The sequence below is a fragment of the Hyla sarda genome, chromosome 9 (assembly GCF_029499605.1).
Source record: "Hyla sarda isolate aHylSar1 chromosome 9, aHylSar1.hap1, whole genome shotgun sequence".
Taxonomy (NCBI): domain Eukaryota; kingdom Metazoa; phylum Chordata; class Amphibia; order Anura; family Hylidae; genus Hyla; species Hyla sarda.
The window spans coordinates 162,480,994-162,503,844 of NC_079197.1; the positions used below are offsets into that span (position 1 = coordinate 162,480,994).

The 22,851-nt window shown below is 42.5% G+C and overlaps 1 protein-coding gene across 8 annotated transcripts in view; it reads right to left on the bottom strand.

Annotated features, from left to right (window-relative positions):
- Positions 1-22,851, bottom strand: part of MSH5 (mutS homolog 5) — a 113,508-nt gene that overhangs the window by 30,289 nt on the left and 60,368 nt on the right. For all 8 annotated transcript variants that reach the window (XM_056540526.1, XM_056540522.1, XM_056540521.1 and 5 more), the window contains 8 exons: positions 11,510-11,619; positions 9,639-9,674; positions 8,449-8,531; positions 4,717-4,762; positions 4,100-4,238; positions 2,289-2,351; positions 2,068-2,196; positions 1,912-1,984 (listed from right to left, as the gene is read on the bottom strand). In XM_056540526.1, the coding sequence (XP_056396501.1) occupies positions 1,912-1,984; positions 2,068-2,196; positions 2,289-2,351; positions 4,100-4,238; positions 4,717-4,762; positions 8,449-8,531; positions 9,639-9,674; positions 11,510-11,619 (679 nt within the window). The remainder of the gene's footprint in view (positions 1-1,911; positions 1,985-2,067; positions 2,197-2,288; positions 2,352-4,099; positions 4,239-4,716; positions 4,763-8,448; positions 8,532-9,638; positions 9,675-11,509; positions 11,620-22,851) is intronic.

Sequence of the window (22,851 nt, forward strand, 5' to 3'; positions counted from 1 at the left end):
TCCCGCTGCCCGGTGGATTTCCTGCAGTGTGAAATACGGAGCATATACGCAACGCGTGACCCTACTGTAAAGGGGTACTCCGGTGGAAAACTTTTTTTTATTTTAAATCGACTGGTGCCAGAAAGTTAAGCAGATTTGAATTACTTCTATTAAAAAAATCTTAATCCTTCCAGTACTTATTAGCGGCTGTATACTACAAAGGAAATTATTTTCTTTTTGGATTTCTTTTCTGTCCCGAACATAGTGCTTTCTAGTGACACCTCTGTCCATTTTAGGAAATAGTTCCTAAAATGGACAGAGATGTCACTAGAGAGCACTGTGGTTGTGACAGAAAAGAAATCCAAAAAGAAAAGAATTTCCTCTGTAGTATACAGCCGCTAATAAGTACTGGAAGGATTAAGATTTTTTTGTAATTTAGAAATCTGTTTAACTTTCTGGCATCAGCTGATTTGATTTAAAAAAAAAAAAAAAAGTTTCCGACTGGAGTACCCCTTTAAGGCTATATATAAACACAGCAGAATTTCCCTGCGGAATTCTTCAGAAGAATTCTGACGAAACTGACTGCTCATTGACTTCAATGGGAATGGCAATTCCGCAGCAGAAATTCTGCAAAATTTAAAGACCCGTCTGTTAATTCTGCAGGATTCCGTGGCAGAATCCCATTATAGTCAATGGGGCTTTGAATTTCAGAAAATTCTGTGTTTTTAGACCACAGAAATTCTGCCAAAATTCCGCTGCAAGTTTTGAAGGAATTTGAGTGGAATTGCGTAATTTCACTGTGTGAACATAGCCTTAGGGTTTATTCACACACACATTTTTTTCACCATATGGTAAAACAGATATGTTAACTTTAGTCTATGGGTCACTCTCATCCGTTTTGTTTTGTTTTACCACTTTTAGACAATAAAATAAAATAAAAAACTTTAGCAATTTCTGCACTTTGGTATTATTTTTGGCATTCGCCATGCAAGATCAGTAAAGCTGAGTTTTAATAGTTATTGAATTATTTTTTATTATTATTATTGGGGGAGACTTATATAATATTTAAAACCTTTTTTTTTCCTTGTATTGGCAATCATTCAAGAGCTTGCATTGCTATTGAATTGGCAAATGACCCTGTCGATTTCTATTGATCACAGCATCTAGGCTAGTGTTTCCGAATCAGGGCACCTCCAGCTGCTGCAAAACTACAATAAGCTGGGAGTTGTAGTTTTGCAACAGCTGGAGGTACCCTGATTGAGGACAGCGTAGTCTCCATAGAAAGCAAATCATTACATTTGGAATTGGAATTTCACAGTGGAATTTCCGAGCGGAATCCGGCGGACAAATTCCGCTCGGAAAATTCACTGTGTGGACATGGCCTAAGTGTGAGTCAATCTCTCTCTAACTTTCACGTTAGTGAAATCTCTCCAAAATACCACCCACTTACCCAGAACAGATTTTCTGTGATTTTTTCTTCTTCAAATCAACTGGTGCTAGAAAGTTATACAGATTTGTAAATTACTTCTATAAAAAAAATCTTAATTCTTCCAGTACTTATCAGCTGCTGTATGCTCCAGAGGAAGTTGTGTAGTTCTTTCCAGTCTGAGCACAGTGCTCTCTGCTGACACCTCTGTCTGTGTCAGGAACAAATCCCCATAACAAACCTCTCCTGCTCTGGACAGTTCCTGACACGGACAGAGGTGTCAGCAGAGAGCACTGTGCTCAGACTGGAAAGAACTACAAAACTTCCTCTGGAGCATACAGCAGCTGATAAGTACTGGAAGGATTAAGATTTTTTAATAGAAGTAATTTACAAATCTGTTTAACTTTTTAGCACCAGTTGATTTGAACAAAAAGTAAGATAAAATGATGTCACATAGCATTGATGTGACGGGTTCTGTTCCATACACACAGCTCCATGTCACTTACTTTCATCTACAGTTGGATCCACTTCTGGCTTAATACAAAACCGCTTCTCCCTAACACTCTCTTCAAAATCCACCTGGGCAAAAGAAAAATTGGGCTCAATGACTTTGTTTATATGAATTCAGATAAAAGGTGGTAAGAAAGTCTCAGCGTACGAACCACTTTACTTATGATGTTGGCGATGTAGTGCAGGTCACTGCTGAAAGCGGAAGAGACTCGGCTGAACAGAGTGACGGAATGAGGCAATGAGCGGCACAATTGTCCTATACAAACAGCATTGTACACAGTCTGCAGGAACACAACGGTGGAGATGTAAAGAGCATTTACTATTAAAAGAAACATAACAGACATATACACACCAGCAATAGAAACTAGAGTACCTGGTACAGAGACTGCCAGTCAGTCACCTTGGTGTTAGAGAGGGTCATACGCTTCAGGATCATCTGATTATGAGAAAAATTGGAAACATGTTAGTAAAAATAAACAAAGGCGGCTTATAAGTCCCTATTCTAAAGTCATATGCGACTGTCCCATGAAGTGGATGGCAAAAGGGGTGGGGTTTACGCAAATGTTTCGCTTAGGTGGGCATTTCTGGTACTATGGGGCATAACTTGGTATAACAGGTAAAAAGGCTTACAAACTCCTACTTCTTAAAAGGTTCAATTGACATTAAAGGGGTATTCCGGAAAAAAAACATCTTATCTCCTATCGAAAGGATAGGGGATAAGATGTGTGATCGTGTGGGGCCCGCCGCTGGGACCCCCCATGATTTTCCTGGAAACCGCCGGGCTTCCAAGACGGGGACGTGACGCCACGCCCCCTCCATTCATTTCTATGGGTCTATGGGAGGGGGCGTAACAGCCGCAACGCCCCCTCCCATAGACATGAATGGAGGGGGCGTGGCGTGACATCACGTCCCTGTCTCGGAAGCCCGGCGGTTTTCGAAACTGCAGACGCAGCTACGCATAGAATGCGGGATGCTGCAGGGAGATCGCGGGGGTCCCAGTGGCGGGCCCCCCACGATCAGACATCTTATCCCCTATCCTTTCGATAATTCAAATCAGCCCCGCCATTCTACAAGGGTTACCCCATACAGCGGTGAGCCAAGCCTTGGTGGTGATAGTCACTGGACCTTGTCAGAACCCTAGGCAGCATGGGAAATCTTTCAGTCTCTTATCTCAAGTCCAAGTGGGTGAAAAGCACCATAAGTCTCAGCAAGGCAACAGGGCTCTCAAGGGTTACACTGCATCCCTCCTACTCTTCTCCGTACTGTGTGTTGTACCATCTACACCTGTTAAGTAAAAGACAGTTATTCGTAACGCGATGTCTGTGTGTTTCTTACCCCCGTGTCTGTCTCCACCTTGGGCCGTGAATAGGCTAACAGTGCCCTGGCGTCACAAAGTGATTAGAATTCCTTGCACCCCTGTGTCACCACAGACAGTCCAGAAGTCAAAGGAATAAGGATAATACCCTTCTCCTTTCCCCTCTTATGTATTTTGTCTCTCAATAAAGCTTCGCCCCTGTTATCTCCCCTCCCTACCCCCTTTTTTCCCAACCCCAATTCCATATAAATGTCTATAATGCTTTATTGTTTGGCTTTGTTTTATAATGTGTGTAGGAATGTTAGTTTAGCCTGTGGTATGATGGTAAGAGCTGCCCCAAAACAAATCTGACAGCTGATTCAAGCGAATACTCCTGAAATGAATTTTGGAAGGCTAACTCAATTCTATATTTGGCTCTCTTCAGGATAGCCCCCCCCCCATAAACAAACCCCTATATTTAAAGGGCTACTCCACTGCCTCAGTGTTAAGAACATTTTGTTCCGACTGCTTGGTGCGGGTGGCGGGGGTCGTGATTTCACACTACGCCCCCTCAATGCAAGTCTATGGGAGGGGGCGAGGTGGCTGCCACGCCCCCAGCCATAGACTTGCATTGAGATGGTGTGGCGTGACTCTAAAAGGGGCAAGGCCGTGACATCACAACCCCGCTTCCCGCACCCAGCCTTCTAAACGAACGCCAGGTGCTGCAGCTGGGACCCCCATGATCAGACATCTTATCCCCTATCCTTTGGATAGGGGATAAGATGTCTAGAGGCGGAGTACTCCTTTAAACCTGAACGCTCAGTTGTTCTATTTTTTGGGATGAAAGTTATCTTAGACTCTTGGGAATGAACAGTGATTGGCATACTCACAGGGATGTTTTTAATGTTCCTGAGGCAGCGCTGAATGTTGCTGGTAGTCTCCTGGTTGTGCGGTGCCAGGAAAAATTCAATCACATCGAGCCGAGATGTTAGCTCTGCCTGGTTCCGTGTGGGCCTCATGAACCACAGTCTAAGGAGGAAGGAAAGAAACAATAGGAAGAACATTATACACATTGGAGGAATGGACTAATTGCATTGTACAATAAAGGAGTTTATATGCTGGCAAAAACTGAGCAAAATAACAAAAAAATAATTGTCAAAAATAGGCCGAATGTGGATCTCTAGGCACACATCGCCGTCTCTTTCCGTCTTATGGTGGGAGTACATGAACACAAATATCTTCAGTAAAAAATAACATTTGGCAAATTTTATGATTCCTGTGATGGTGTTTAGTCTCCACCAATGTGTTCAAAGCACCTAGAGGGAGATTTATCAAAACCTGTGCAAAGAAAAGGTGCCCAGTTGCCCAGAGCAACCAATCAGATCGCTTCTTTCATTTTGCAGAGACCTTGTTCAAAATGAAAGAAGTGATCTGATTGGTTGCTATGGGCAACCCGGCAACTTTTCCTCTGGGCAGGTTTTGATAAATCTCCCCCATAGAATCTTACCTCATCCTGTGCACACCCCATTTACACTGGCATCGGTTCAGAAGACCTAAAATATGACAATAAACCGAACTTCAGAAAACTTTTTCTGCATATCAGACCCACAGTCAGGCTGAGACTTATACAGAAGCAAAAATGCATCAGTTTTACCATGAGAAAACAATCACTCCATAAAAACCACTCCCACTTGGCACTTTGTTAATCTGACGAGAGCCACAAAAAGTTGCGTGTATTCTGTACTACACCTTCGACAGATTTATTAAGAAGAAAGCAAGAAAAGGGAGATAATTCAGCAGGCATAGATTTTGTTTTCTGAATTTTTAGACAGTCCCAAAATGCGACAAATTTATCAAGAGGCCTATGCTTTTCAAAAAATTTGGTGCAGGTCACTCTATCTTAGTCTGGCATAAGAAACATCAGTCTTCATCAGTAAGCGTAGGACTTTTTTCTTCACTAGATGGACTTCTTAAAGGGGTACTCCAGTGGAAAAAAAATTTTTTACACCAACTGATGCCAAAAAGTTATGCAGATTTGTAAATTACTTCTATTTAAAAATCTTAACCCTTCCAATACTTAGCAGCTGCAGCATGCTCCAGTAGAAGTTCTTTTCTTTTTGAATTTCCTTTCTGCCTGACCACAGTTCTCTCTGCTGACACCTCTGTCCATGTCAGGAACTGTCCAGAGTGGGCGTAAATTCCCATAGCAAACCTATCATGCTCTGGACAGTTCCTGACATGGGCAGCGGTGTCAGCAGAGAGCACTGTGGTCAGACAGAAAAGAAATTCAAAAAGAATAGAACTTCCTGTGGAGCATACAGCAGCTGATAAGGACTGGAAGGATTAAGATTTTTAAATATAAGTAATTTACAAATCTGTTTAACTTTCTGGCACCAGTTGATTAGATTTTTTTCCCAATGGAGTACCCCTTTAACTTTACTTGACACTTAAAAAAAACAAAATCAGGAAAGGAATACCTCAAAACATGCTGAAATGCCTAAAAACGCCCACTTTGGGGCAGGATTTGCAGTAAACCCTTTTGTGGCCCAGTTCATGGCATTGTCCTGCCAAAATTGTAACACAAAACCCCCTTGATTGGGTTAGGAGCCAAAATACAATAAACAGCTAGATCACAGGCAAAATGGGGGTCAGAAGAACCCATAATTAAACTTACCCCACCCCTTAAAACTTTCCATAAGGGTGTCAGGAGAGATCTATCTATTTAAGTGACTGTCATCTGGCTTTAATGCTGGTTAAAATGAATTCACCTAGAATACACTATGTTGTACAAATAAAGGGAAAGGGGGAGGGAACTATTTTTATTGATAATGTTTATTAAAAAGTTTTAAGTAAGTTACACGCTGTTAAAATCAGAGGTGAAGTGTGGCAAAAGTCACTGATATCTCCATAGCAAAACAGTAACCTCTCTAATATAGTTAACTAGCTTAATACCCGGCGTTGCCTGGTTTTTCCTTTCTAATCCTTGTTGGGGAGGAAAATAAACAAAGGAGGAAGCTTTTGACTTCATATCCCGTCCTCATATATTGTTGTCATATCCCAACCCCATATCCTGTTCTCATATCCCGACCTCCTATCCCGTCCCCATATTCCGACCTCCTATCCCGACCTCCTATCTCAACCTCCTATCCGGCCCTCCTATCCTGACCTCCTATCCCGTCCTCCTATCTCGACCTCCTATCCCGACCTCCTATTCCGACCACCTATCCCGACCTCCTATCCCATCTTCCTATCTCGTCCTCCTATCCCGTCCTCCGATCCCATCCTCCTATCTTGTCCTCCTATCTCGTCCTCCTATCCCGTCCTCCTATCTCGTCCTCCTATCCTGTCCTCCTATCCCGTCCTCCTATCCTGTCCTCCTATCCCGACCTCCTTTTCCTGACCTCCTTTTCCCGACCTCCTATCCCAACATCATATCCCGTCCTCCTATCCCATCCTCCTATCCCGGTCCTCCTATCTCGACCTCCTATACCATCCTGCTATCCAGTCCATCTATCCCTACCTCCTATCCCGTGCTCCTATCCCGACCTCCTATCCCGTCCTCATATCCCGACCTCCTATCCCGGTCCTCCTATCCCATCCTCCTATCATAACCTTCTATCCCGTCCACCTATCCTGGTCCTCCTATCCCGTCCCCCTATCCCGACCTGTACTCCTATCCCGGTCCTCCTATCCTGTCCTCCTATTCCGACCTCCTATCTCGACATCCTATCCCAATCTCCTATCCCGACCTCCTATCTCGTCCTCCTATCCCATCCCCCTATCGTGACCACCTATCCCGACCGTAATATGTGTAACAGGTATTGAAATATCTCCAGCCGTGCGGAAGTTATGTGAGAACATGCATTTCCCATTGATTTGCATGGGACTTTAAACAAAAACCCCGACCCTCACAAATGGGGGTGGTTAAGGGCTAAATTAACTATCCTATATTTTAAGTGGACATATAAGTAACATGTGACCAAGTATTATAGAAATATCTCCAGCCGTTTGGAAGTTATGCAGTAACATATATTTCCCATAGACTTGTATGGGACTTTAAACATAAACCCCGCCCCTGGCAAATGGGGGTGAGTAAGGGTTAAATCACCTATCCTATGTTTGTTGTTGACATATAAGTAACATGTGGCCAAGTTTTATGTTAATATCTTTAGCCGTTTGGAAGTTTTTGTGGAACATACATACATAAACACACACACGTTGAGTTTTATATATATAGATAAAAAAATGTTATCTTCTTTTTATAGAAATCATGGCTTATAAACAAGACCACAGGGGTCCCCTATACCATCCAGAACACAATCCTGTCCGGCTACAGCATCATCTTTGTCCCAGGTGAAGCACAGGCAGGGACAAAGTCCAGGAAGTGAGGGTGGGACTGGCACTCCTCTGTGCTTACTCCTGTCCTATCAGACTGCAGCATGAAAATAGAGAGGAGGGGCTTAGAAAGCAGCCTGCAGTGATTGGATGAAGAGACACAGCACAGCACAGCAGACACAGGGAGGAAGTGAATACATGGTGAGTGAGAGCTTGTTCAGTGTCTGCCTTGGACCCACCTGTTCCTGAGCAGTGATGTCAGAATGAGTGAGCAACAGAAGGATTTGTGAGCCAAATACAGAAGCTAGACACATAAAAAAGATATGTAAAGAATCTGTATGACCTAATGAGTTATGGCAGGAACACTTTTAGGTAGGTCATTGTGAAGACATCCATACTGTGTGTGTATACAAGGACAAAAGTCAACGACATCAGTAACATAGTAAAAGACATGCAAAAAAAAAAAGATAAAAAGAGATAACATGCGCCAATCATAGCCAATCATAGCTCATCTCACACTGAACTGCTCTGGTCTGTGTGTAGCAGAGTAAGGGAGGAAGTTCTCCCCTGTATGGCTTCAGATGATGTCACGCCTGCTGGGGAACGCCCCTTTCCAGTCTGTGAATCTGACTGAGCAGAAAATACAGAGCAATATCAAGGTAGAAAACTAAAAAATAATAAAAATAAAGGCAGAGGGTGGTTTATCATGATGGGGGCAGTGAACTGGGAGGATTATAACATTTAACAAGATCATGAGAGGTACTCTTTAACAAGATTGATGACTACGGTGGCCCTATGATTGAATTTGACACCGCAACTGTGTTTGAGAAAGATCCTGTTTTGTATGTTTTTTTCTACAGTATATGACATGTACAGGTTTGCAAGTGCTGCAGATTAGTATTACCAAATAGACTAAGTCCTTCTTTCCCCCCGGAGGCCATTTTATACACAGACGGATGAGCTTCACTCTTGAATATTTGCAAAACACTAGAAGAGAATAATAATGGAAGAGTATTTCAGATGTCTCATATAGAATCACTTTTGAATTAAAATTGTACAATATTATACATGGAGTATATATATATATATATATATATATATATATATACACACATACATCGCCTCTAAAGATATAAGATCATTTGGGAGTCGGGTAGAGAGGCCCCAAGGCCCAAAAATCTCATATTACCTTTATTTAGTGTTCAGTTTGCAAAAAAAAAAAAAAAAAAAAATATATATATATATAGCTTTTCTGATGTTTTACTGTTTGTTTGTTTGTTTTTTTGCTTGTTTTTTATAAGTAAGGAAACTTGAACAAAAATTGGGAGGGTGGGCTTTTTTTTACATGTTTGTTTTACAATTTTTTTTCTCCTTTTTTTATTTATTCCCATTTGGGCATTTAGATACACAATCACTCCATTGTTTGTAGAGTACACTACCATATTTCTGTATTGTAATGTATTGTGCAAGATGTTATAAAAGTACAGCTGCCATGACAACCCCTTAAAGGAACTGTTCCGAACGCTGGAGCTGGCACCTGGAGCTTGTGACATCATAGCCCCGGCCCCTCATGATGCCACGCCCCGCCCCCTCAATGCAAGTCTATGGGAGGGGGCGTGACGCCCCCTCCCATAGACTTGAATTGAGAGGGCGGGGCGTGATGTCATGAGGCGGTGGGGCTATGAGGTCACGAGCTCTTGGCTCCAGCGTTTGGAACAGTTTGTTCCAAACGCTGAGCAGCGGAGTACCCCTTTAACAACCCACAAATGCAGAAATACCTCCCTCTTTTGAACCCCTGAGATGCCACAGTCACTATTGACATCAGAGGGGCAAAATGCTGCAGATGGGTGCGAGCTGCAAAATACAGCTGGCACCCACCATATGTGAATAAGTCCAACTCCTAAGCATGTGTCTTATTGTCCCTATGTAGGTTATTTGTAGATGTACAGCAGGTTTTGCTAAGGGATTAGAACTTGAATCCATATAACAATGTACTGATAATCTGTGGTTTGTTACGCAAACATTATGCTCGGTTTTCATGATACATCGTGCAGCACAATGTGGGTGATGACTTTGTGTAGTCAGGTTACTTACCTAAATGTATCCTGGTCCATGTCCACAATGTCAGTCCTAGACACACAAGAGAAAGCTGCATAACTACCTTCCTTACTTCATACTAAGGACCGTACCTTGGTCCTCTATTTTATATACAGTGTGCTATCAACATGATTACAGTCCAGTCCCATATGTATTAATACTCATTGCATTTTTTATTTTATTTTTTTACAAAATATGTAAAGGATATGCCATAAATGGATGATAGATGTGGGTAAATCACAGGCCTCCTTTCCCCCTCCGGCCTGCTTGTGGGGACCAGAGATGATCACAAAACCCAAAGTAACTTACATTGAAGTTAATAGGAGTTGCATACACATCATAGCATCACTAGCCATGCATTTTCCAAAACTCAGGATGTATGGAAATAGCCTAGCTCTTAGTCCTAACCTGCATGTGTACATCTGCTTATAGAGTACCTATCATTAACTAAACTTTCCCTAATTCCCCTCCCCATCTGTCTCTGACTCTAACTATCTCTATCCCTGTTTTTATTTTTAGTTAAAACCCCCTGTAAATACCTTTTTTATTCCAGTAGGCGTGGCCTGGCAGGCACAACGTCTGATGCCTGCCAGGACCGGCTTCTGCCCTTCTTCCTGTATGCTGCGCTCCCTCTCGGGAGCGCGCATACAGGCTGAGTGCAGGGCAGGGACGGCAGCCACTGAGTCTCCTCTCTTTTTGGCTATACATGTGCCATACAGAGAGGAAGGACATTGGAGTACAGAGCTGCCGTGCCCTGCAGGGATATGCGCACAGCGCTCACTCCCGCCTGTCTGATTGACAGGCGGGGAGCTGCGCTTAGTATGCAATTTCTGACTTAGCAGCCAGGCCGGCGTGAGTCCGAAATCACTGAAATAGGGACTCCTAGGGAGACCCCTAGTGGCCAAAATTTCAAACATAAAAAACACATTAAAGGAAAAAAATGTTTTTATAGAATCAAATTACAAAATGAATCTATATATATATATATATATATATATATATATATATATGTTAAATTATAAAATATAAAAAAAAACTTTTCATGAGAGGTACTCTTTAATGTCAATGGGGCATAAGCCACTGTGTAAAACAGCTGATACCAACCTGGCAGGGGCCCAGGGGATTCTCCCTGCACTCAGGCTGTCAATCAAGCTGGTCTAGGTGGGAAGAGGCCTCGTCGAGTGTGACTAGATTTTTGACAAGATTAGTAACAGTAAGTCATTCTCAGACACAGTAGTTCCCATCAGAACAGGCTCAATGCTGCCTTATGTAATGATTCTTAAATCTAATGAGCAGTAATATGAGCTCTCCTCTTTATATTACTGGTCTCGTCAAGAGCAGACAGGAGGGGAGGAGGAAGAAAGGACAGGAGCTCTCTGCTTAGCCAGACAGCTCAGCTTATATGGAAGATCTGTGCACTATGGCTCATAACATTATATTATTAAGTTGCTTTATTATACTTTTTGAGACAATACACAGTTTTTTTTTTCTTTCACCGGACAACCCCTTTCAGCTGTCTCTGGTGGTGGCTGCAGGAAGCAGAAGTGTATCAATTAAATTTATGTCTATGCAAGGGATCGGTAGCAAGGTATCAGAAAAATGGAGTGCTGACTGATATAAGCAACTTATTATTATAAACTCTAAAAGGTATACTATATAGTTTATATACAGGATATAATTGTGGTACATATCTAGTACATGTACACTATATAGTAAGATAGTAAACATTTCTACATAGAACTCCCTTTTATATCTTGTTATAGTATCCGCTTTATTGTCAACCTTACTATTACATGTCATTTCATATAATGTGTGTATATACCAGCAGTCTATAGGAGAAGGGATATATGAGTAATATGACATCGTACATGACGTATTTCTTGATACTTAGGATAGGGACTTGCACGCTGCTGTCCTCCAGTTCAATACCAATTCGCCTCCGGTCAAGAAATTTAAGGAGCCCACCTAAAGAGCAAACCTGAAGTAAAGTACAAGAAATCCACATATGAAGAAAATTATGTAACATGTAGAAAATTTCAATTTAATATACAGTGATTTTTCTTATTATTAGAAGGTGAATATTTGGGCTCCCCATTATGGAGGTCAAGAGAAAAAACCCCATATTGTCTCTGACCCCAACCTGTGGCTCTCCAGCTATTGCAAAACGACAATGTCCATAATGCTTTTACAGACCAGATGAGTAAAAGGGGTACTCAGCCCCTAGATATCTTATCCCCTATCCAAAGCGGGGGGGGACCCCCACGATCTCGGCTGTGGCACCCCAGACATCCAGTGCACGGAGAAAACTTTGCTAGGTGCCAGATGAATGGCAATGCGGGGAGGAGGCTTGTGATGTCACGGCCACGCCCCCTCAATGCAAGTCTATGGGAGGGGGTGTGACGTCCGTCACACCCCCTCCCATAGATCTGCATTGAGGAGGCATGGCCATGACATCACGAGCAGGCGTGGCCGTGATGTCAAGAGCCTCTGTCACTCTAAACGAACGCTGGCGCAGCGGAGGAACCCCCGCGATCAGACATCTTTACCGCTATACTTTGGATAGGGGATAAAATGTCTAGGGGCAGAGTTCCCCTTTGAGTCAGATTAGTTAAGTCAGTTTAGCCTGGCTCCGGCCAGAAAAACATCAGGTCAGAGTGTACCTCTCCGGTCTAGTCAGTAAAGTTCAGGCCTACTTAGTGACCTGTTTGTTCATGCTACAATTGTGCAAGCAAGACAACCAACTACCGTTCCAGTTGCAAGAATCATTTAACCTAAAACAGATTTCAAGAAGGAAAATAATATACTGGTCAGAAGTGGGGAACCATCTGAGCAAGGATCCTTCTGCAAAACACTAATCTCTTTGTGGACTTCCAGTCAGAGCTAGTGCTTAACGGCTACACATATCACAAAAAGTTCTTCATTGTACGCCATGCGCATAGGGTATTCTGCTGCAAAACAGTGAGTAAAGTTTAGAAGAACCTCTTCCTCTGTAAAGACAAATGCGTCAAATGATTCATTAGCCTTGTCTTCCTCCCTAACTAAGGTCCTTTTCTTCGGCACTTTAAATGAATATGTAAAAAAAAAGACTTTTATGAGTTACTATGTAAAATCCCAGGTCTGACTAGGGAAAAGTATGAGCCAGTAGTAGCACGTTCAAAAGTATAACTACAGCAGGTGTAGAGGAAGCAATTGTTCGTCTGCAACATAACAAGACAACAATACATTAAAGGGGTACACCTGTGGAAAACTTTTTTCTTTTTTTTTTTTTTTTAATCGACTGGTTCCAGAAAGTTAAACAGATTTGTAAATTACTTCTATTAAAAAATATTAATCCTTCCAGTACTTTTTAGGGGCTATATACTACAGAGGAAATGCTTATCTTTTTGGATTTCTCTGATGTCATGACCACAGTGCTCTCTGCTGTCCATTTTAGGAACTGTCCAGAGCAGCATATGTTTGCTATGGGGATTTTCTCCTGCTCTGGACAGTTCCTAAAATGGACAGCAGAGGTCAGCAGAGAGCAATGTGGTCATGACAACAGAGAAATCTAAAAGTAAAGCATTTCCTCTGTAGTATATAGCCCCTAAAAAGTACTGGAAGGATTAAGATTTTTATATAGAAGTAATTTACAAATCTGTTTAACTTTCTGGCACCAGTTGATTTAAAAAAAAAAAAAGTTTCCACGGGAGTACCCCTTTAAAGAGTATCTATCATCATCCTAACTCTCCCTAATTCCCAATCCCTATCTGTCCCTGACTCTGTCTCATACTATCTCCGTCCTTTATTTTTAATAAAACCCCCTAGAAATACCTCTTTTGAGCTATATTTGGTAGCTCAGTAGCCTGGCGTTTGTGAGGGGCAGAAGTGGGCGTGGCACGGCAGGCGCGATGTGTACAATAAGAAGAGCAGCTCTCCACTGATTCAGGCCCAGCATGCGCAGGCTCTTCTTGTCAGGGTTCGGAGCCTGAGGATGCGGCTGGCAGACCGAGTCACTCGCTCCCCCCCCCCCCTGTCTGACAGGCGGGGAGCTGCGCTGAGCTCTTACGAGTCCTGGCTGCAGAGTGATTTCAGACCGAAATGCTTGGGGCCAGGACTGCTAGGGAGACACCTAGTGGAGGATTTTTCAAAGTAAAAATATACATGAAGAGAAGCAAAATTTTTAAATAAAACCAATTAGAAAAGTGTTCATTAGGGTTGGATCTGTCATAAATAAAAAGGTTTTTTTTCATGAGAGGTACACTTTAAACATCACATATAATGAAAAAGACAAGGTCTGAACTGATCCTTATAAGTATATAATTTTTCTCCGTAAGTTAAAAAGGTGGCGAATAAATCTTATAACACTGCAGGGTTAGTTTCCGCAGACCTATGTTACAAATGATGGAAATACTTTGGGGTCATGGTCGGCCGGTTAATCCTCTTTGTCACTATTGCAGCCTTTGCTGCGATCCATCTGTTCATAACTGCACACATGGTCTATCCCCTGCAAAATAATATTCAGCAAATACTGTTCATACGCTGATCTTATTATGAGCATCAAAAGGGTAATTTAAAATAGACGCTCCACAGCAGACAGATGACATTTTTTTATTATTATTCCTTACCTGGCATTAGAACAGTGCCCTGAAACTGGCCACTATCGTCATTGAAGAAATTACCTGGTATTTCTGTTAAAGGGGTACTCCAGTGGAAAACATATTTTTTGTTTGTTTAATCAACTGGTGCCAGAAAGCTAAACAGATCTGTAAATGACTTCTATTAAAAAATCTTTACCCTTCCACTACTTTTTAGCAGCTGTATGCTACAGAGGAAATTCTTAGCTTTTTGAATTTCTTTTTTGTCTTGTCCACAGTGCTCTCTGCTGACACCTGATGCCCGTATCAGGAACTGTCCAGAGCAGAAGAAAATCCTCATAGCAAACCTATGCTGCTCTGGACAGTTCCTGACATAGACAGAGGTGTCAGCAGAGAGCACTGTGGACAAGACAAAAAAGAAATTAAAAAAGCAAAGAATTTCCTCTGTAGCATACAGCTGCTAATAAGTACTGGAAGGATAAAGATGTTTTTAATAGAAGTAATTTACAAATCTGTTTAACCTTCTGGCACCAGTTGATTTAAAAAAATGACAGTGGACTAGAGATTTGGATTGACATAATAGATACAGTACTTGATACATTATAAAACGTCAGATAATCAATGTCGGCTGTGCAAAAATAGCTGAATACAAAAAATCCAGACTTCAAACTAAATTCTGTGTAGTCTGATCCTGCAGTTATGTGTAAGGCTGTGTTCACACGGCCGTCTAGGCCCGTCTCATTCTTCTCCTGTCAAAAATGAAAACGGACAATAACAGTGCAAACAGATGTGAAAGGATTGTAAAAAAATCCAATTGACATCAATGGGATTATTTTACAACCGTTTGTAATCCGTTTACAAGCAGCAACAACGGAACCTAAACAGGGGGGGAAAAAACGGGGACAGACAGCCGTGTGAACGCACCCTTACTCCCTTTCTTCAACATGCAAGTAAAACTGCCCGATCAGACTACACAGGGCTTGTTTGTAGTCTGTTACCATGGAGATGCATATGTCTGCATTTTATTTTCTATGTACTGGAGCAAAAAAATTGGCTTGCAGCTGGTTCTGAAAGAAATATAAACTTTTAGTGATTTTTCCAGACTATAGAATTGAAGGCCTATTCTTAGAGGGATTATAGATACTATAGACTATACAGGGTGGGTCATTTATATGGATACACCTTAATAAAATGGGAATGGTTGGTGATATTAACTTCCTGTTTGTGGCACATTAGTATATGAGAGGGGGGAAACTTTTCAAGATGGGTGGTGACCATGGTGGCCATTTTGAAGTCGGCCATTTTGAATCCAACTTGTTTTTTCAATAGGAAGAGGGTCATGTGACACATCAAACTTATTGGGAATTTCACAAGAAAAACAATGATGTGCTTGGTTGTAACGTACGGTAAATTTATTCTTTCATGAGTTATTTACAAGTTTCTGACCACTTATAAAATGTGTTCAATGTGCTGCCCATTGTGTTGGATTGTCAATGCAACCCTCTTCTCTATATACTGCTCTATACTACTATATACACCGCAGGAGAAATGCTAGCACAGGCTTCCAGTATCCGTATACACTGCTATATACTACTATATACACCGCAGGAGAAATGCTAGCACAGGCTTCCGGTATCCGTATACACTGCTATATACTACTATATACACCGCAGGAGAAATGCCAGCACAGGCTTCCGGTATCCGTATATACTGCTATATACTACTATATACACCACAGGAGAAATGCTAGCACAGGCTTCCAGTATCCGTATACACTGCTATATACTACTATATACACCGCAGGAGAAATGCTAGCACAGGCTTCCGGTATCCGTATATACTGCTATATACTACTATATACACCGCAGGAGAAATGCTAGCACAGGCTTCCAGTATCCGTATACACTGCTATATACTACTATATACAGGCTTCCGGTATCCGTATATACTGCTATATACTACTATATACACCACAGGAGAAATGCTAGCACAGGCTTCCAGTATCCGTATACACTGCTATATACTACTATATACACCGCAGGAGAAATGTTAGCACAGGCTTCCAGTATCTGTATACACTGCTATATACTACTATATACACCGCAGGAGAAATGTTAGCACAGGCTTCCAGTATCTGTATACACTGCTATATACTACTATATACACCGCAGGAGAAATGCTAGCACAGGCTTCCAGTATCCATAGTTTCAGGTGCTGCACATCTCGTATCTTCACAGCATAGACAATTGCCTTCAGATGACCCCAAAGATAAAAGTCTAAGAGGGACAGATCGGGAGACCTTGGGGGCCATTCAACTGGCCCACGACGACCAATCCACTTTCCAGAAAACTGTTCATCTAGGAATGCTCGGACCTGACACCCATAGTGGTCACCATCTTGCTGGAAAAACTCAGGGAACGTGCAGTTTCAGTGCATAAAGAGGGAAACACATCATCATGTAGCAATTTCACATATCCAGTGGCCTTGAGGTTTCCATTGATGAAGAATGGCCCCACTATCTTTGTACCCTGTATACCACGAGATATGCAGTACCTGAAACTACGGATAATGGAGGCCTGTGCTAGCATTTCTCCTGCGGTGTATATAGTAGTATATAGCAGTGTATACGGATACTGGAGGCCTGTGCTAGCATTTCTCCTGCGGTGTATATAGTAGTATATAGCAGTGTATACGGATACTGGAAGCCTGTGCTAGCATTTCTCCTGCGGTGTATATAGTAGTATATAACAGTGTATACGGATACTGAAAGCCTGTGCCAGCATTTATCCTGCGGTGTATATAGTAGTATATAGCAGTGTATACGGATACTGGAGGCCTGTGCTAGCATTTCTCCTGCGGTGTATATAGTAGTATATAGCAGTGTATACGGATACTGGAAGCCTGTGCTAGCATTTCTCCTGCGGTGTATATAGTAGTATATAGCAGTGTATACAGATACTGAAAGCCTGTGCTAGCATTTCTCCTGCGGTGTATATAGTAGTATATAGCAGTGTATACGGATACTGGAGGCCTGTGCTAGCATTTCTCCTGCGGTGTATATAGTAGTATATAGCAGTGTATACGGATACTGGAAGCCTGTGCTAGCATTTCTCCTGCGGTGTATATAGTAGTATATAGCAGTGTATACGGATACTGAAAGCCTGTGCCAGCATTTCTCCTGCGGTGTATATAGTAGTATATAGCAGTGTATACGGATACTGGAAGCCTGTGCTAGCATTTCTCCTGCGGTGTATATAGTAGTATATAGCAGTGTATACGGATACTGAAAGCCTGTGCCAGCATTTCTCCTGCGGTGTATATAGTAGTATATAGCAGTGCATACGGATACTGGAGGCCTGTGCTAGCATTTCTCCTGCGGTGTATATAGTAGTATATAGCAGTGTATACGGATACTGGAAGCATGTGCTAGCATTTCTCCTGCGGTGTATATAGTAGTATATAGCAGTGTATACGGATACTGAAAGCCTGTGCTAGCATTTCTCCTGTGGTGTATATAGTAGTATATAGCAGTGTATACGGATACTGGAAGCCTGTGCTAGCATTTCTCCTGCGGTGTATATAGTAGTATATAGCAGTGTATACGGATACTGGAAGCCTGTGCTGCGGTGTATATAGTAGTATATAGCAGTATATAGAGAAGAGGGTTGCATTGACAATCCAACACAATGGGCAGCACATTGAACACATTTTATAAGTGGTCAGAAACTTGTAAATAACTCATGAAAGAATAAAGTTACGTTAAAAACCAAGCACATCATTGTTTTTCTTGTGAAATTCCCAATAAGCTTGATGTGTCACATGACCCTCTTCCTATTGAAAAAAAAAAAGTTGGATTCAAAATGGCCGACTTCAAAATGGCCACCATGGTCACCACCCATCTTGAAAAGTTTCCCCTCTCACATATACTAATGTGCCACAAACAGGAAGTTAATATCACCAACCATTCCCCTTTTATTAAGGTGTATCCATACAAATGGCCCACCCTGTAGGAAATCGGCGGGGGGTCCAACTGCTGGGAAGACCAACAATTAAAAGAACAGAGGTCAATTGTCTACCACGTGAATTAAAAGGGTTATGCAGGAATAGAAAAACGGAGTTAATTTCTTTTAAAAACAGCTCCCCGTCTGTCTCCAGGTTGGGGATGGTTTTATAATTTGGCTCCATTCACTTCAATGGAACTGAGTTGCAGAACCACACCCAATCTGGAGACAGACGGGGAGCGTTTTTTGAAAGAAAGTAGCTCTGTTTTTCTATTCTTGGATAACCCCTTGAAGTGGATGCTTCTATGCTTGGCCATCATGCTCTATAGGACTTCCAAACATTGACAAGTGCTGAACTCCACTACGTTCGGAGGACCCACAAAACAGTGAATAGACCAGTGGCTGAGCATGTGTACTTCCAATCCATTTACATGGTTCCAGAAAGTTAAATAGATTTGTAAATTACTTCTATTAAAAAGATCAATCCTTCCAGTACTTATGAGCTGCTGAAGTTGTTCTTTTCTGTCTAAGTGCTCTCTGATGACACCTGTCTCGGGAGCTGTCCAGAGTAGGAGCCAATCCCTAATAGCAAACCTTTTATGCTCGGGGCAGTTCCTGAGACAGACAGAGGTGTCAGCAGAGAGCACTGTTGTCAGACAGAAAAGAACAACTCAGCTTCAGCAGCTGATAACTACTGGAATGATTAAATGGATACTCCGGTGGAAAACTTTTTTTTTTTTTTTTTTTTTTTTAACCCCTTCATGACCCAGCCCATTTTCACCTTCATGACCTGGGCATTTTTTGAAAATCTGACCACTGTCACTTTAAACATTAATAACTTTGGAATGCTTTTACTTATCATTCTGATTCCGAGATTGTTTTTTCGTGACATATTCTACTTTATGTTATCGGTAAAATTTCACTGATATTTGTATCCTTTCTTGGTAAAAAATCTAAAAATTTCATGAAAATTTTGAAAATTTTGCATTTTTCTAACTTTGAAAGTCTCTGCTTGAAAGGAAAATGGATATTCCAAATAAATTACATATTGATTCACATATACAATATGTCTACTTTGTGTTTGCATAAAAAATTGACAAGTTTTTACTTTTGGAAGACACCAGAGGGCTTCAAAGTTCCGCAGCAAATTTCCAATTTTTCTCAAGATTTTCAAAATCGTAATTTTTCAGGGCCCAGTTCAGGTTGGAAGTGGATTTTAAGGATCTTCATATTAGAAATACCCCATAAATGACCCCATTATAAAAACTGCACCCCCCAAAGTATTCAAAATGACATTCAGTAAGTGTTTTAACCCTTTAGGTGTTTCACAGGAATAGCAGCAAAGTGAAGGAGAAAATTCTAAATCTTCATTTTTTACACTCGCATTTTCTTGTAGACCCAATTTTTTAATTTTTACAAGGGGTAAAAGGAGAGAAATCACCCTAAAATTGGTAACCCAATTTCTCTTGAGTAAGGAAATACCTCATATGCGTATGTAAAGTGTTCGGCGGGCGCAGTAGAGGGCTCAGAAGGGAAGGAGCGACAATGGGATTTTGGAGAGTGAGTTTTTCTGAAAGGGTTTTTGGGGGGCATGTCCCATTTAGGAAGCCCCTATGGTGCCAGAACAGTGGACCCCCCCCCACATGTGACCCCATTTTGGAAACTATACCCCTCATGGAATTTAATAAGGGGTGCAGTGAGCATTTACACCCCACTGGCGTTTGACAGATATTTGAAACAGTGGACTGTGCAAATCAAAAATTTTATTTTTCATTTTCACAGACCACTGTTCCAAAAATCTGTCATACACCAGTGGGGTGTAAATGCTCACTGCACCCCTTATTACATTCCGTGAGGGGTGTAGTTTCCAAAATGGGGTCACATGTGGATATTTATTGTTTTGCGTTTGTCAGAACTGCTGTAACAATCAGCCACCCCTGTGCAAATCGCCTCAAATGTACATGGCGCACTCTCCCTTCTGGGCCTTGTTGTGCGCCCCCAGAGCACTTTGCGCCCACATATGGGGTATCTCCGTACTCAGGAGAAATTGCATTACAAATTTTGGGGTCTTTTTTCCCTTTTACCTCTTGTGAAAATGAAAAGTATAGGGCAACACCAGCATGTCAGTGTAAAAAATTTATTTTTTTACACTAACATGCTGGTGTAGACCCCAACTTCACCTTTTCATAAGGGGTTAAAGAAGAAAAAGCCCCCCAAAATTTGTAAGGCAATTTCTCCCGAGTACAGCGATACCCCATATGTGACCCTAAACTGTTGCCCTGAAATACGACAGGGCTCCAAAGTGAGAGAGCGCCATGCGCATTTGAGGCCTGAATTAGGGATTTGCATAGGGGTGGACATAGGGGTATTCTATGCCAATGATTTCCAAACAGGGTGCCTCCAGCTGTTGCAAAACTCCCAGCATGCCTGGACAGTCAATGGCTGTCCGGCAATACTGGGAGTTATTATTTTGCAACAGCTGGAGGCTCCGTTTTGGAAACAGTAGCGTACCAGACGTTTTTCATTTTTTGGGGGGAGGGGGGCTGTGTTGGGGTATGTGTATATGTAGTGTTTTTTACTTTTTATTTTAGGTTAGTGTCAGTGTAGTGTAGTGTTTTTAGGGTACAGTCACATGGGCAGAGGTTCACAGCAAGTTTGCCGCTGGAAGTTTGAGCTGCAGCGCAAAATTTGCGCCATCTCAAACTTGCAGCACTCACTGTAAACCTCCGCCCATGTGAGTGTACCCTGTACATTCACATTAGGGGGAGGGGGCAAACATCCAGCTGTTGCAAACTCCGAGCATGCCCTTTGGCTGTCCGTGCATGCTGGGAGTTGTAGTTTTGCAACAGCTGGAGGAACACTGGTTTGGAAACACTAAGTTAAGTAATAAACTTTCAAGTGTTTTGCAACCAAACTTAGTGTTTCCAAACCAGTGTGCCTCCAGCTGTTGCAAAACTACAACTCCCAGCATGCATGGTCTGTCAGTGCATGCTGGGAGTTATAGTTTTGCAACAATTGCAACAGCTGGAGGCACTGAGGTAGAAAACGGACAATGCTTCCCAACTAGTGTGCCTCCAGTTGTTGCAAAACTACAACTCCCAGCATGCCCAGACTGCCAAGGCATGCTGGAAGTTGTAGTTTGGCAATATCTGAAGGATCAGATGTTGCCGAACTACAACTTCCAGCATGCTTGGGCAGTCTGGGCATGCTGGGAGTTGTAGTTTTGCAACATCTGGAGGTCCACAGTTTGGAGACCACTGTATAATGGTCTCCAATCTGTGCTCTTCCAGATGTTAGAGAACTACAACTCCCAGCATGCCTGGACAGACTGAGCATGCTGAGATTTGTAGTTTTGCAACATCTGGAAGAGCACAGATTGGAGACCATTATACAGTGGTCTCCAAACTGTGGACCTCCAGATGTTGCAAAACTACAACTCCCAGCATGCCCAGAAAGCCAAAGGCTGTCTGGGCATGCTGGGAGTTGCAGTTTTGAAACTCTCAGAGGCAGCAGTGAGATCGCTTTACGGCGATCTCACTGCTGCCAATGAAGATGCCGCACTGCTGCCGGAAACTCACCGCCGGGACGCAGCGCAGCCGGGACCGCACGGAGGACGCCGGGACCGCACGGAGGACGCCGGGACCGCTCGGGACACCGCTCCGACGGGTAAGTGACGCCGGGGGACAGGTAAGGGACACTTAGCAGAGCGGTGTGTGTCCCGATCCCCGTGATCGGGACTCACACACCGCGCTGCTAAGTATTCTGATAGCGAAACGCTGCTATCAGCTAGTCAGATTTGACCAGCTGATAGCAGCGATCGCTGGGGGGGTGGGGGATGAAACCCCCCGTGGTCGCACGGTAAGATGGCTGGCTATCAGTGATAGCCACCATCTTTCCGGGCGCTGCGGGATGCCGCGAGTAGCGGCAGTAATGTCCATGATGTACCTGTATGTCATGGGTCGGGAACACCTTGCCACCCATGACGTACAGGTATGTCATAGGTCGGGAAGGGGTTAATCAACTGGTGCCAGAAAGTTAAACATATTTGTAAATTACTTCTATTAAAAAATCTTAATCCTTCCAGTACTTATTAGCTGCTGAATGCTACAGAGGAAATTCATTTCTTTTTGGAACACCGATGACATCACGAGCACAGTGCTCTCTGCTGACATCTGTGTCCATTTTATCAACCATGCATAGCAGATGTATGCTAAGGGCAGCATGGTGGCTCAGTGGTTAGCACTGCTGGGGACTTGGGTTCAAATCCCACTAAGGACAACAATAAATAAAGCATTATCATTATTATAATAACGTCAGCAGAGAACTGTGCTCGTGATGTCATCAGAGAGAATTCCAAAAAGAAAAGAATTTCCTCTGTAGTATTCAGCAGCTAATAAGTACAGGAAGGATTAAGATTTTTTAATAGAAGTAATTTACAAATATGTTTAACTTTCTGCCACCAGCTGATTTAAAAGAAAAAATGTTTTCACCGGAGTACCCCTTTAAGGGGATATAGTAGTATATAGTATAGGTTAGTGTCTCCCAACCAGGGGTGCCTCCAGCTGTTGCAAAACTTTGCAAAACTACAACTCCCAGCATGCCCGGACAGCCAACGGCTGTCCGGGCATGCTGGGA